Source organism: Xenopus laevis, chromosome 2L (genome assembly GCF_017654675.1).
Source record: "Xenopus laevis strain J_2021 chromosome 2L, Xenopus_laevis_v10.1, whole genome shotgun sequence".
Classification (NCBI taxonomy): Eukaryota; Metazoa; Chordata; class Amphibia; order Anura; family Pipidae; genus Xenopus; species Xenopus laevis.
In genome coordinates, this window is record NC_054373.1 from 179748056 (window position 1) to 179763788 (window position 15733).

Below are 15733 nucleotides of genomic sequence, written 5' to 3' on the forward strand. Positions count from 1 at the left end.
TTTGTCTTCATGTTTTTTTTCCGTTGTATACGAACTCATTTTTATTTTAAAAAAAGTTGATGTTACTGGTCCTTTAATAAACATGTTACTGAACAGGTCAATTGTAGAACCTTGCTGCCTTGCCCTTTAAGCTAATGGGGAGCTACAGGTATAAACCATAAAATGCCCTGCCCAGAAATGGAATTCCAACATTACACAAACGTGCAGGAAAATCCCCTTTAAACTCTTCAGCGAGCCATTAACACGATGGCCGTGCCATTTCCATGTGACTCTCATTCACAGCTCACAGTATTATGTGTCTTGTCTATAGGAGGAGGCGCTATTCTATTGCCATCTATGGGAGAAATGTGCCCCTGGGACCAGGTGGAAAGTAGTACTGCAGGTCCCACAATGAGGGGATGGAGCAGAAGCGTTGGGTAGGAAAGGTGTGTGTGTGGGGGGTATAGCAGTTTGCGGAAGTGGCCCCTGCACTCGACATGGGGCCCTCAAAACCAATTCCTCACTTTTCTCATGTGTGAATGTGTTCCAGTCCTCTTGAGACTCCTTCACCTTCTTCATCACCACCAGTTTCCCCCCGTCCACATCCACGTTCAGCGAGTACTTCTGTGACTTGACTATCTTGGTCAGGTCGGCCATGTCTAGTTTCACCTGTGGACAAGCAAGGCCATCGGTTTCTATAGTAACGGTCATTAGTGTACTCACTATATGCCCATACTTACCCATGACTAGTGTACTCACTATTCCCCATACACATCCCTGCCTAATGTACTTACTATTCCCACTCACCATTAACTAGTGTACTCACTATTCCCCTATACTCATCCCTGCCTAATGTACTTACTATCGCTACTCACAATTAAATAGTGTACTCACTATCCCACTGTACTTGTAATTTAACCTAAACTAATCTACTCACTCCATATCTGCTCACAATTAACTAGTGTACTCACTTTTCCCCCCATCCCTGACAGCTCACTCAGTTTGGCGCAGAGTACAGGGGATGGGGGTGAGACTCACCTCGAATGACTGCACCGGGACACTCTTGCACTTCCGGGAGGACTGGGAGGTTGGGGCAGATTGTGCAGAGGTGCTAATGTCCTGCAGAGCTTTCAGTGCCTGGCGGGGGGCACAATATTTAGAGAGGAGAGACAAAGGCAGAATGTTATACCCATAAATCACAGCCTCATACACATATCTGCCAGGCCACAAGTGAGGAGCAATGAGAACTAGCGCTACAAACATGCACTCCTTGGCTTTCTCACTACACTCCCTAAGGAACACCCCAATACCACTTAATTTGTGAGCAATGCCCCTGGTTTGTACACCAGCATCTCGAGCACAACCATTCTAGACCCCTTGTGTCACCATACTTGTGTCACCATACTTGTGTCCTAGGGTCCATCATACTACAGCACAACCATTCTAGACCCCTTGTGCCACCATACTTGTGTCCTAGGGTCCATCATAATAGAGCACAACTATTCTAGACCCCCTGTGCCATCATACTTGTGTCCTAGGGTCCATCATACTAGAGCACAACCATTCTAGACCCCCTGTGCCATCATACTTGTGTCCTAGGGTCCATCATCCTAGAAGGAGCTCAGGTCCCAGATGCCCCCACTATCCCTCCTGGGAACTCACCTTCTTCTCAATGTTGGACAGAAAGTCCTTCAGGACAGACAGTTTCATGACCAGGTTCTCCAGCTCCTGCTCCCCCGTCTGACTGGCACTCTACTCAAAAAGGATAGAAGAGATGGACATGAGAACTCTGGGGTTTAAAGCAGATACTGGGGTCCATCAGGGAACAGAAGTCAGCAGAGGTAGTCTCATTTTCCGTAGGTGGACCCATGGTCATAAAGTTGTTAGGGAGGCAGGTAGGTAGCTGTTTGGCCAATTAGCTCATCTTAACGCCTTTAGTTAGACTGTTAGAGACACCTAAGAGGTGGGTGGGGCAATTAACGTTAAATCATCCAGAAAGAGGGACACAATCCAGGAGTTCCTCACCTGCTGGAGGATCTTTGAGACAGTGGAGGGACTTTGTTGGTCGAAGATCTTGGAGAGAATTTCCAGCCCAGACAGGACTTTATCCACCTCCCTGTTGCACAGAATAACAAATTCAAGGAACAATCAATTATTTTCTCATGTGGGCAGGGCTCATGGGGGTCCCAATCATTAATGCACTGGCCACCTGCACACCCAGAGTCCTGTTAACAAGGGGAAAAAAAATCCCACAAAATGGCCACACCCCTATCTGTCCAGATGTACTCAGTATGCAAACCCCACCTACTTCCTCAGGACCCCTGACTGGAGTATACCCTCAAACTTACTGTCATTAGAAGGGTGCAAATAACAGCGGTCCAAAACTGCTGGAGGGCAGCGAGACCTCTTTATCTAGTGTTGGTCTGTGGCGCCATGGTACCTACCCGTGCAGTCGCTTGCAGGAGACCACCAGAGTCTTGTTTAAGTGCGGCAGGTTGGTGGCTCCGGATCGGACGGCCTCGAGATCCAGTGAGTAACTTCCCTTCAGGTACTCGTGCGAGATGCTGCTCAGCCCATTGGTGCAACTGGGAGATCAGGAGAGAGAATATGAGCTCATGGGGACCAACTGCAACTCCAACCTGGCACAGAGCTTTGCTCCAGGGCTGCTCTCTTTCCAGTGGTACAAGGGGCAGAGTAGGTAGGTCTCTCTGCATTTTAAATAAATAAAATCCCATTGACCCATTCAGACCCGGCATCTTCTCACCCAGGACAGGAACAAAGGGAAAAGAGCAGCCCAGCAACACAATCAAATCTCAGGAAATGGGCTACAGCTTTTAACCTCACACCCAGCAGGAGGTTTTCAGAGGGGCAAATAGTTCCAGAACCAATTCCAAGGGGACTCCGGAACCCCCGAAAACCCCTTCATCTTTATTAATGGTACAAAGAAAAGACCATCAGCTGCTGATACTGAGATGTGGAGCCCGTAGCCACTGCCCCAAAAATCATTTGTGATCCAACATAAGGGACAACCATAACAAACTGCCCAGTAGCAGTGCCAGTCCCTAGTCCCCTCCTTCCCAGTAGCCCCAGTAAGAGACGGCACAGAGACAATACCTGTCACTGAAACTGGAATCCTGGGCACATGCTGGGGGGCTCTGAGCCAAACTGAAACTTGCTGATGCCGAGCGCGGGGGGAGAGGCGGCTTCTCATCTTCACCATCTGGAGGAAAAAGGGAAATAATCTCTATGATGTGATAAACATAATAACAGAATATAATAACAGTCAAGGAGGGCACAGAAACCACAATATTTATTTATTATATATTTACCCCTGTAACTGCATTAATTGCCATACTGGGGCAGTTACACTTTTAATTAGGGGGGCAGAGGGGCCTCTCTCATACCATTGGTCACGCTGCTGCTCTAGCTGGCTCCTCCCACAGATAATTAACACACAAGTGTGACATATTCAGCACATCAGTGTTAATGAATGGGGAGGAGCAAATGGTAATTTATTGATAAGAAGCTGATTGTCACTAATGTGTCACTTATCAATTTTTCTGAGTAACACAGGACGTGCCCTGAGGGGGCTGCACACAGTTATTAGTCAGTCAGTGCTGAGCGTCAGCTGCGGGGCCCCCCCGGCATCACATTCCTGTAGCCTCTTGCACACGACTTTGATAAACTGCTAATAATTCTAATTCTTTATAATCTACACATCATTCCTCCTGCAGCTGAACTAGAACTCCCAGCATTCCCTACTTCAAGCCTCATTGCTTCCCTTCGACAGCAGGGATTCCGGATGCGGCGCTGCCATACTGATTCTTTTAGAGCAGACATTACATTATGAGGGTAGTGCAGGGTGTGGAGTCCAGTCTGCAAGTTGCTACATGATCATATAAGGGTGAATCTCCCCTATAGGACTGAACACAGAGAGAGAAGAGGGGGAGGGGCACCTGAGTAATCTCTGTCCTCGGCCACTTCCTTCTCTCGCTCCACGGGGTACAGCAGGGGGCTCACCATTCCCTGGTTGGGCTGCAGGTACAGAGCAATGAGATCCCCCAGAGTCTTGAAGCGTCGCACCTGCACCCCCTGAGAGGTCTGTGGGGAGACAAGATCCACCGGTCACTCATATATGTCTTGATAATCCCACCAGCACCAGCGCTACTGATCCACCCCCCACCTAGAGCCCCCCCTATCACACTTGCATTACATTCCCTCAATTCCCAAACCCAATGACCCCCAACAACTGAATGGTATTATCACCTGGAGGCACAACCCCTACTGACTAATAATTGTAATGATGTCACAAGTTGTACCATTCAATGACACATTATATCCTTATCATTTACAGTAGAGGGTACATTATCCCTTATAATACATGAGTGATACTCAGAGTTCCCTGTATAACTCAGCCTGCAGCCTTGTGCCTTTATATGGTCACATAACCCCTCAGTGACTTCTAATATCCTTATCATTTACAGTAGGGGGTACATTATCCCTTATAATACATGAGTGATACTCAGAGTTCCCTGTATAACTCAGCCTGCAGCCTTGTGCCTTTATATGGTCACAGAACAACCCCTCAGTGACTTCTAATATCCTTATCATTTACAGTAGGGGGTACATTATCCCTTATAATACATGAGTGATACTCAGAGTTCCCTGTATAACTCAGCCTGCAGCCTTATGCCTTTATATGGTCACAGAACAACCCCTCAGTGACTTCTAATATCCTTATCATTTACAGTAGGGGGTACATTGTCCCTTATAATACATGAGTGATACTCAGGGTTCCCTGTATAACTCAGCCTGCAGCCTTGTGCCTTTATATGGTCACAGAACAACCGCTCAGTGACTTCTAATATCCTTATCATTTACAGTAGGGGGTACATTATCCCTTACTGGGAGTAACATTACATACTACAGTACAGAGTGCGGGGAGTGCTGGGATATGGATTCTCAGGGGTGCTGGGAGTGGCAGAGATGAATGGCAGGTACAGAGCCTGTGTTGGGGGGATTGGCATTACAGCAGGAACGCAGTCACCCCCACAGTCGGCCAATAGCAGCTCCAGCTGTCCCTGTACATAAGACTCATTGTTCTGTGTGACACACAGACACCTGTTGTTGGGCTGCCCCCACTGTCTAGACTGATGCTCGGGGGATACAGACACTGCAGCTGTTACTGCCCCTCACAATCTGCCCCTGCCCCTCCCCCCCACACATTCATGAACTGACTGTTCCGCTGCCCCACCCCAACACCAACAGCTGCACAAACACATGTCACTGACAGACTGACTGACACTGACTTCGCATGAAGAGAACACACAGGAGTGCTGGGGAGCTGCCATGCTGCTTGTCCTGCTGGTGAGTAACATGAGCTCATACACTGCCTCTAGTGGGCAAATGAACAGAAAATACAATACGTGTTTGGGTTTAGGCTCCTGTCAGACTGGGAACTCACTGCCTCTGTTCCCTCCTGGGTCTGCACTGACAGGCATTGGCCTGGGAACTGACACTATGATTGTGGTACAAAATGTAAAATCATCTGCCACAGACTCACCCCCGTGTGTTATCAGCTGAACTGATTAAAAACTACACAACAAACCTGGGACTGAATTGTTTTGCTACTGATTAGCTGCAGTCTTACAGGGGCAGGAGGGACTCAGATTATCTTCACTTCTCCAGGATGAACTACAAGTCTCAGCTCCATTGGCTACAGTCACTTCCCACTGCCAACCAGCCTCCCAGCACTGACCTGAGAACCCCTTCCTATGCTGATGGTGAGACCTCCTTTCCTCCCCACCAATGAATCATTCATTCCCTCTCTCTTGGTAGGGAATCCTATAACCTGAGTGCCCTTACAGTAAAGAACCCCTTCCTATGCTGATGGTGAGATCTCCTTTCCTCCCCACCAATGAATCATTCATTCCCTCTCTCTTGGTAGGGAATCCTATAACCTGACTGCCCTTACAGTAAAGAACCCCTTCCTATGCTGATGGTGAGATCTCCTTTCCTCCCCACCAATGAATCATTCATTCCCTCTCTCTTGGTAGGGAATCCCATAACCTGTCTGTCCTTACAGATGGTGAGATTTCCTTTGCTGCAGTCTCAGTGTACAGGAAACATTTAAAGCTACAGATATTCCTTTCTTTAACATTTCTGTTTCCACTCACGTTTCAAATAAATAATGGCACTGTGGGTTTGGGGGTTTGGGGGTTCCGTGTGAGGCTGGAGATTCAGGGCAAGTACCTGTACAGCCAGATAGTCCTCCTCATCGGGCAGGATCCGGTAAGTGTGCACGTGCTTCTGGTACCTACAGGAACAAGGGATTAAACTGTGAGTTGATGAATCTTTATGACATTATAAGCTGCTGCACCAGAGACAATTCTGTATATAAATTGGGGTACCCACCACTCACGAGAGTTTCTATAGGACTTGGGGTTCTGCTTCTCTCATAATCCCTCCCCGCGGCACCTGCTGAATTGTGCTGTGTGCAGCCTTAGGGCCTCTCTATAGGGAAGATATTCCTATTACTCATTGGATGTTGCCCCAGTAACAGCAAAGTTGCCCGTTGTCCAGATTCCCATCTGATAATGGCCAGCTCTGAAGGCAAACGGGCCACTGGGCTCAACAGGCCTCAGGCAGCAGCAGTATCACTGGCACAGAATGAGAGGCTTTATTTAAATAGGGCTCTTCACTCACAGTGTCTCAGTAACTTTGTTGCACATTAAAGGGGAACTTCACCCAAAAACTGACTTTTTTACCTAATAACTTCCCAATATCCATTCATTCCTCATTCTTACTGGGTTTATAAACCTGTGTAACTGTCATTGTGTCTGTCCCTTTCTCTTCTCTGCGCTGCTGCCTCTGACTCCTGATACAACTTCCCAATATCCATTCATTCCTCATTCTCACTGGGTTTATAGTTCTGTGTAACTGTCATTGTGTCTGTACCTTTCTCTTCTCTGCACTGCTGCCCCTGACTCCTGATACAACTTCCCAATATCCATTCATTCCTCATTCTCACTGGGTTTATAGTTCTGTGTAACTGTCATTGTGTCTGTCCCTTTCTCTGCACTGCTGCCTCTGACTCCTGATACAACTTCCCAATATCCATTCATTCCTCATTCTCACTGGGTTTATAGTTCTGTGTAACTGTCATTGTGTCTGTCCCTTTCTCTGCACTGCTGCCTCTGACTCCTGATACAACTTCCCAATATCCATTCATTTCTCATTCTCACTGGGTTTATAGTTCCGTGTAACTGTCATTGTGTCTGTCCCTTTCTCGGCACTGCTGCCTCTGACTCCTGATACAACTTCCCAATATCCATTCATTCCTCATTCTCACTGGGTTTATAGTTCTGTGTAACTGTCATTGTGTCTGTCCCTTTCTCTGCACTGCTGCCTCTGACTCCTGATACAACTTCCCAATATCCATTCATTCCTCATTCTCACTGGGTTTATAGTTCTGTGTAACTGTCATTGTGTCTGTCCCTTTCTCTGCACTGCTGCCTCTGACTCCTGATACAACTTCCCAATATCCATTCATTCCTCATTCTCACTGGGTTTATAGTTCTGTGTAACTGTCATTGTGTCTGTCCCTTTCTCTGCACTGCTGCCTCTGACTCCTGATACAACTTCCCAATATCCATTCATTCCTCACTGAATTTATATTTCGGCAACTATGTAGCAGAAGCCACATCAACACCAAAGAATTGGACGGAACTCCGATCAAAAGGGAAGCAGGTTTATTGCATACTCCTGCAGCGATCCTACGTGTTTCGGGATTCAATCCCTTAACCATAGACATGTGTATGTAGCAGAAGCCGTTTGATTCACAGACATGTAACAGAACAGACTTCTGCAACATCCGTCATGGGGCTCTATTCTGCTAATTTAACAAGGTCCTTCCCACTAACGGGCCCCAATTAATAACTCACTGGTCACCTTGGACCCAAACCCTGTCACCACATTTTTACATTTCTTGGGGCCCTGACTACAGTACCCCTAGTACCCAAATTCACCTGGGGCTGCTGGATCTGATTGGATCCCAAGTTTCTCCCAACTGTCGGCTGAGATTTGCCCAGTCTGGAGGTTTCAGCCAACAGGTGACAATGACAGGCTCCAGTCACACACCTGCACAAACACACGTCTAACCCACAACAAACATATTTTGGGTATGAGCAGCCAGGCTGGACGGGAGGTGGCAGTTGGGTAGCTGGCAGCGATACTCAAGCCTGAGCAGCAAGGGGCATCTCCCCAGGGACAGAGTCAGTTTATCCTATACAGATCCCAAATGTTTCGTTTAAAGGGCAAGTAAGGAGAGTGTAGTGAAGCGGATGAGACAGTTGTTTGCACTAGTGAGACAGGAGGGAGAGACACACACGGGTGCAACAGTACAAAGCCGACCAGCCCGGGCACGTCACATTCCTCAATTCAAGCTCAGAGGCGCGTGTCTGGGACAAGGGAGCTGCCATATGAGCAGTCACTCACTGGGGAGAAACACTACTAATTGTACAAGTCTATTACAGGCTGGTAAGGGCTGCTGGGAACTGTAGTTCAAGCCCAAGCAGAGCACATAAGTAGTTAATAAAAACAAACACTGGCTACATTATAATTGTGATATTTGTGCCCCGAGTCCTACGCACTGGAAATGCCCACACAGTTGTGTTTGTTCTCTGGCCGAGATAAACAACCCCCTGTCACTGTTACACACGGGCCCTTTGTACTCCCTGCACCTCCGCAACTTCTGCTCATTAACTGAAATAATCATTGTAACAGGCACCGACTCCTGACTTATCTCACCGGATACTTCCCAAGGAAAATCATGGATACAAACCACTGGCAGATCATATGACATTATCCCAAGGAATAAAATGACCAGTGTCTCCAGAAATACCTTCCCCCAGTCCACCAAACAATGAGAACATATATATTATATATATATATATATATATACACACACACACACACCAGAAAAGAACCAGCAACGCCGGGATATTTTTCAGAAACAAATATCCCGGTGTTGCTGGTTCTTTTCTGGAAAATATATGTAAACTTTAACCGTGCAACTGGGTGAGGTATCACACACAAATAATTAATATATATATATATATTATTATATTATATAATATATATATATATATATATATATATAACACACCACACACAACATTGCTGTTGCCCCATTGCTTTATGGATTGAGTGGGTGCTCCATGCTGAGCCTCCGGCACATATTTATTGACAGTTTAGGAAGAGTTTATATGTCAGGAGGTGGATAACTAATGGGCCCTACTGCTTACAAGGGCCCCACTGCTAAAGCAAGAGCTGGATACATAACTAGTGACGTAATTTTAAGATGGGGGGCCCCGGGCTGCAATTTGATGGCTACGCTATGTAGCTTCTCTATACCCATGTGCTGGTCTGTCCCTCTCTGCACTGCTGGTTCTGACTGCTGAAACACTGTAGCACGAGTCAGATTTCCTCTCCACTATTCAGCTGCTTCTGTTACATCACACACTGACTCTGCAGCCGCACGAGTGCAACAACTCCCTGCAGCGCTTTCCAACAACTCCCCTTTATCCCTGACTCCCGGGCTTGGATTTCATTCAGGAGTCTGGAAACAAAGGGAAGGGTCACAAGTCGTTGCCCCAGTCATGTGACTCTCCAGATCTAATGAGCCCTCTCCTCACTGCTGTGCTGTAAACAACTCCCAGCATGCACTGCGGTTAGGAACCTTTGGGACTGGCTACTGTTTTGTACACTTTGCCCTGTGTTTACATTATACACAAGAGAAGGGAGGGAGCACTGCCTGCTCCCAGCACTGAGGGCCCAACTCCCAGCAGCCCTCTCTACAGCAGAACAGCTGGCTGAGCAAGCTGGGAGTTGCAGTATTATAGCAGCATAAGTGAGCAGCTCCGTGCTGGGCCCATCAGAGGGCAGTGGGTTGGCACTAGCATTTGCTGTAGGTGTGAAACTGTAACTCCCGCTGTAACCTGACACTGGTGACAAGTAGAGGAAGGGGTTAACTGGCACACAGATGCACTGCTGTGACTCACTCTGACTTCTCACCAGCTCTGGACTGAGCCCACGCCAACCACTGGCTTCCGGCTCTGGCACCCGCCATTAACCCCTCCAGTGACTGCCCCCCTCGCTATTTACTAACAGGCTGCCCCCCTGCCAAACACTTAACCCCTCACATGCCACACAGGACTTAACCAGGGGCACATGGGCACTTCTAAACACTCACAATATTCTCACCCCAATGCTGTGGCTGAGGATGATGGGAAGTGTAGTTCAGCATGAGCTGGAGGGCCATAGTTTCAACTCACACCCCTCCTCAATGTCCTGTGCTTGAAACTCCGCTTGATCGACAGATGCCTCTAATACATGGGAGACTGATCTGCTAGAGGGGAGCACAGCAACCATAATGGCAGCTCCTTCTGGTAATGTTGAACATAGAATTCTGTCCCGTATTTATCAAAAGCATATATCTGAAATTCTCTCTTTTCAGTTACCAAAAATCTGCTTGGGGGCCTGCCCTCCCCAGTTTCACTCTGGGGTTCATCTGCTGAATATCCCAATTGGCACAATCAGCTCTCACAGGAATGTGGGGGCGCTGTCTCATGTCAGTGTATACCGTATGGCAGCTCCTCTCGGATATTATGTCCCTGTACAGGGTCACCACTGGACCCTACTAACAATATCACTAGGGGTGCCACCTTTTCTGGAAAAATCCCGGCCTTCCTACATTTACTTTTACTGGTGGTGGCAACAGGAGATTTAAAGGGGTTGTTCATCTTTAAATTAACTACTAATATAATGTAGAGAGGGATATTTTGAGACAACTTGCAATTGGTTTTCATTTTTTATTATTTGTGGTTTTTTACTTATTTAGCTTTTTATTCAGCAGCTCTCCAGTTTGCAATTTCAGCCATCTGGTTGCTAGGGTCCAAATTCCCCTAGCAACCATGCATTGATTTGAATAAGAGATTGGAATATGAATAGGAGAGGCCTGAATAGAAAGATGAGTAATAAAATACATTTGTAGTCTTACAGAGCATTTGTTTTTTTAGATGGAGTCAGTGACACCCCATTTGAAAGGTCTAAGATTCAGAAGAAGAAGGCACATAATTAAAAAACTATAAAAAAAATAAACAAGGAAGGCCAATTGAAAAGTTGCTTAGCATTAGCCATTCTATAACATACTAAAAGGTGAACATCCCAACCTGATCAGATAAAGTCGGGGGGTTTCCTGATCTTGTGCGTCGCCTCATTGGGTTCCAGTCTCAGTGTCGGACTCATCACATGGGCCCATAGGACACAGGTACAGTCTGGAGAGTAATGTGGCCCCCAGGGCAATATAAAATGTCCCTACACTGTGACTGGCTCGGTGCGACTCCAGTCCAACATTAACCCAATATGCACTGTCTGTTCTGCCTATAACTGGAACAGATGTCACGTCCCCAGGGCATAGACTTGAAGGGAAACTTGCCCTTTATTTCTTATTATTTTGCAGCTGAAAAGTTACCTGAAAGGAAGTACAGACCCAGTGTATATATATATATATAAATATAAATGCCCACTGGCTGGCAGGCTCTGGGCACGGGCATCAGTCTGTTCCATATTCCCAGCCGTGACGCACAGTCTCTTCCTGTAAGAGCAGCAGCACAGGGGTCAGAGCATGGCCCCGGGGTCACTGTACTAAGTCTTACAGTAAGCAGGGGGGGGACAGGAAGTGGGACACAGGGGAAGGAAGTGAGGAGAGAGGATTCCTGGCTACAAGGAGACTGGGTTGGTTCATATGGAGAGAGACTACAATACTTTATTGCTTTATATTGGCCTGCTGTACACTCAGTGTCATACACCAGAACATGGTCAGCCCAAAATGTATATAATTATCTCTTTTAACTGTAACTAAATCAATTCACACATATACATATATATATATATATATATATATATATATTATAATATATATATATATATATATAGATAGATAGATAGATGATAGATAGATAATAGATATATATATATATATATATATAGATATATAGTATATATATAATAATAGATATAAATATAAATATATACACACACACACACACACACAATACTCCTACTGTGTGTGTTTCCTTTGTCTTGCTTAGCTTCCTTACTCCAATACGCAATGGGGATCAGATAGGATCTGTGCAGTCTCTGGAACAGAATGCTCGGTTATACAGATAGCTAGAATCTCAGCTGCCATAAAGCAGGACAGGACTGCTGCTTCCAATGGGGATCAGATAGGATATGCGCAGCCACTGGGACAGAATGCTCTGTTATACAGATAGCTAGAATCTCAGCCATAAAGCAGGGCATGACTGCTGCTTACAATGGGGATGAGATAGGATCTATGCAGCCACTGGGACAGAATGTTCTTTTATACAGATAGCTAGAATCTAAGCCAGAATCTCAGCCATAGAGCAGGGCAGGACTGCTGCTTACAATGCAGATCAGATAGGATCTGTGCAGCTACTGGGACAGAATGTTCTGTTATACAGATAGCTAGAATCTCAGCTGCCATAAAGCAGGACAGGACTGCTGCTTACAATGCAGATCAGATAGGATCTGGGCAGCCACTGGGACAGAATGCTCTGTTATACAGATAGCTAGAATCTCAGCTGCCATAAAGCAGGACAGGACTGCTGCTTACAATGGGGATCAGATAGGATCTGTACTGCCACTGGGACAGAATGTTCTGTTATACAGATAGCTAGAATCTCAGCTGCCATAAAGCAGGACAGGACTGCTGCTTACAATGGGGATCAGATAGGATCTGTGCAGTCACTGGGACAGAATGCTCTGTTATATAGATAGCTAGAATCTCAGCTGCCATAAAGCAGGACAGGACTGCTGCTTATAATAGGTATCAGATAGGATATGTGCAGCCACTGGGACAGAATGCTCTGTTATACAGATAGCTAGAATCTCAGCTGCCATAAAGCAGGACAGGACTGCTGCTTACAATGGGGATCAGATAGGATCTGTACAGCCACTGGGACAGAATGCTCTGTTACACAGATAGCTAGAATCTCAGCTGCCATAAAGCAGGACAGGACTGCTGCTTACAATGGGGATGAGATAGGATCTGTGCAGCCACTGGGACAGAATGTTCTGTTATACAGATAGCTAGAATCTCAGCCAGAATCTCAGCCATAGAGCAGGGCAGGACTGCTACTTACAATGCAGATCAGATAGGATCTGGGCAGCCACTGGGACAGAATGTTCTGTTATACAGATAGCTAGAATCTCAGCCATAAAGCAGGGCAGGAGTGCTGCTTACAATGGGGATCAGATATAATCTGTGCAGCCAGTGGGACAGAATGTTCTGTTATACAGATAGCTAAAACCTCAGCTGCTTACAAAAGGGATCAGATAGGATCTGTGCAGCTACTGAGACAGAATGCTCTGTTATCCAGATAGCTAGAATCTCAGCTGCCATAAAGCAAGGAGGGACTGCTGCTTACAATGGGGATCAGATAGGAATGCTGTTATATTGTGCCAGGGATCTGTAGTGAATTAGTTATTGTTGTGTAAGCATTTTCAGCAACTCCTGACAGCTACTGGTTGGGGGTCCTGGGAGTTGAAATTGGACAAAAGCCACTGGTTCCCAGTCCCTGCAGCTGTGAGTGAGCCTGTGCCGTACTGTATGTTGGTGCCATATCCTCACTAACATATTTATAAAATAACATACAATAAATGATATATAAAATAAGATATAAAATGATATATAAAAAGGATATAAGAGGGGTGATACTCACAGGACACAGAGGGCATAGGCCCCAGTAACACTCTCACTGTCACGCACCAAGAAACTGCCATCTCTCCCTGCCTTGGCCAATAACTCCTCGGCTGCTGCCCGGCTCAGATCTCGGTGGTACCAGGGGAATGACATATTAGTAACCAGGGAGGGACCCCCACAGCCAGACGACATGTCAGCTCCTGGGGTCAAATCCAGAGGCACCAATGTAAATACCCCCCAGACAGGGGCAATGTGACCAAGTCCCAGTGGGGCACAAAGTGAGTGAGAAAGTGCCAATAGCTGGGCCCCTTGTACAACATCCAGCAGTTCCCTCTCTAGGGCCCCACACTCAGGGCCCCAGGCAGCTCGTGTGAGTCAGTGCCCAGCAGGGTCTCCCCTCAGCTCAGTCACAAGATCAGGAATGTGGGGCCCCGGGTATTAAATGAGTGGGAGGAGCCCAGACTGTGGCCCTAGAGTGGGAGGGGCCAATAACAGATCCGGGACAGAAGCGTCTCCAGAAGTTTCCTCCGGCCGACGAGTCGCTGAGTCTCAGGGTCGGGGGAGTCTGGATTTGTCCGGGGGCCTCATGCTCTTCTCTCCTCCGTCTCTTTCCTCCGGCTCTGGTGTTTGACTGAAAGAGGAAACCCCGAGACTTCCCCTCCCTCCTCCTCCTCCTCCTCCTCTCCTCTTCCTCCTCCTCTTCCCCCCTCTGCCCAACCCGACCCTTCGGCTAGTCTTCTGCTCCCTAACGCCTCTCTCTGCCCAGGACTCAGCGACCCCCTACACTCAGCGACCCCCGCCCCTGCATTACACTCCTCACTCACAACTTTCCTAAAGTTTATCCCGCAGCCCCGGGGAAGGCTTTTCTCTTGCACCTTGACTTCCTGCTGATCACAGGGACCGAATAACCCGAGCCGATTCATCATGTACTCCTCGGGCTGGGGAAGTCTTTCCCTATGCACCCTCCACTTCCTGCTGCTTAGAGAGCTCTGTCTTGTAATCAGCATCAACCAATGGGAACACTGGGGTACAGAGCGACCCTAATACACGTCATGGGCTGTGGGAATGGTATTTTATTGCACACTTTGCTTCCTGCTTCATAGGAGGCTGCATGTAGAGTCCCCTGTTTCTGAACTACAACTCCCCAAATCACAGGATTCTGAGAGTTACACTATATCTGGCCCTTAGTTGCACTGTATCTCCCCTTATTGTATCTGCCCTTAGTTGCACTGTATATGCCCCTTAGTTACACTCTATCTGCCCCTTAGTTACACTGTATATGCCCCTTAGTTACATTGTATCTGCCCTTAGTTACACTGTATCTGCCCCTAGTTACACTGTATCTGCCCCTTAGTTACACTGTATCTGCCCCTTAGTTGCACTGTATATGTCCCTTAGTTACACTGTATCTGCCTCTTAGTTACACTGTATATGCCCTTAATTACAAAGTATATGCCTGAATATGCCCCTTAGTTACACTGTATCTACCCCTTAGTTACATTGTATCTGCCCTTAGTTACACTGTATCTGCCCTTAATTACACTGTATCTGTCCCTTAGTTACACTGTATCTACCCCTTAGTTACACTGTATCTGCCCTTAATTACACTGTATCTGTCCCTTAGTTACACTGTATCTACCCCTTAGTTACACTGTATCTGCCCTTAATTACACTGTATCTGTCCCTTAGTTACACTGTATCTACCCCTTAGTTACACTGTATCTGCCCTTTACAAAGTATATGCCTGAATATGCCCCTTAGTTACACTGTATCTACCCCTTAGTTACACTGTATCTGCCCCTTAGTTACACTGTATCTGCCCCTTAGTTACAATGTATATGCCCCTTAGTTGCACTGTATCTGCCCCTTAGTTACAATGTATATGCCCCTTAGTTAAAATGTGTATGCCCCTTAGTTACACTCTATATGCCCCTTAGTTACACTGTATCTGCCCCTTAGTTACACTGT

The 15733-nt window shown here is 46.8% G+C and overlaps 1 protein-coding gene across 1 annotated transcript in view; it reads right to left on the reverse strand.

Annotated features, from left to right (window-relative positions):
* Nucleotides 1-14422, reverse strand: part of inppl1.L (inositol polyphosphate phosphatase like 1 L homeolog) — a 30466-nt gene extending 16044 nt beyond the window's left edge. Inside the window, exons 1-9 of the mRNA XM_018247799.2 lie at nt 13785-14422; nt 6232-6295; nt 3936-4080; nt 3094-3199; nt 2424-2564; nt 2005-2095; nt 1642-1731; nt 1018-1116; nt 504-648 (exon numbers count right to left, since the gene is read on the reverse strand). Of these exons, the coding sequence (XP_018103288.1) occupies nt 504-648; nt 1018-1116; nt 1642-1731; nt 2005-2095; nt 2424-2564; nt 3094-3199; nt 3936-4080; nt 6232-6295; nt 13785-13957 (1054 nt within the window). The 5' untranslated portion in view covers nt 13958-14422. The remainder of the gene's footprint in view (nt 1-503; nt 649-1017; nt 1117-1641; nt 1732-2004; nt 2096-2423; nt 2565-3093; nt 3200-3935; nt 4081-6231; nt 6296-13784) is intronic.
* Between the last annotated feature and the right edge of the window lie 1311 nt (nt 14423-15733).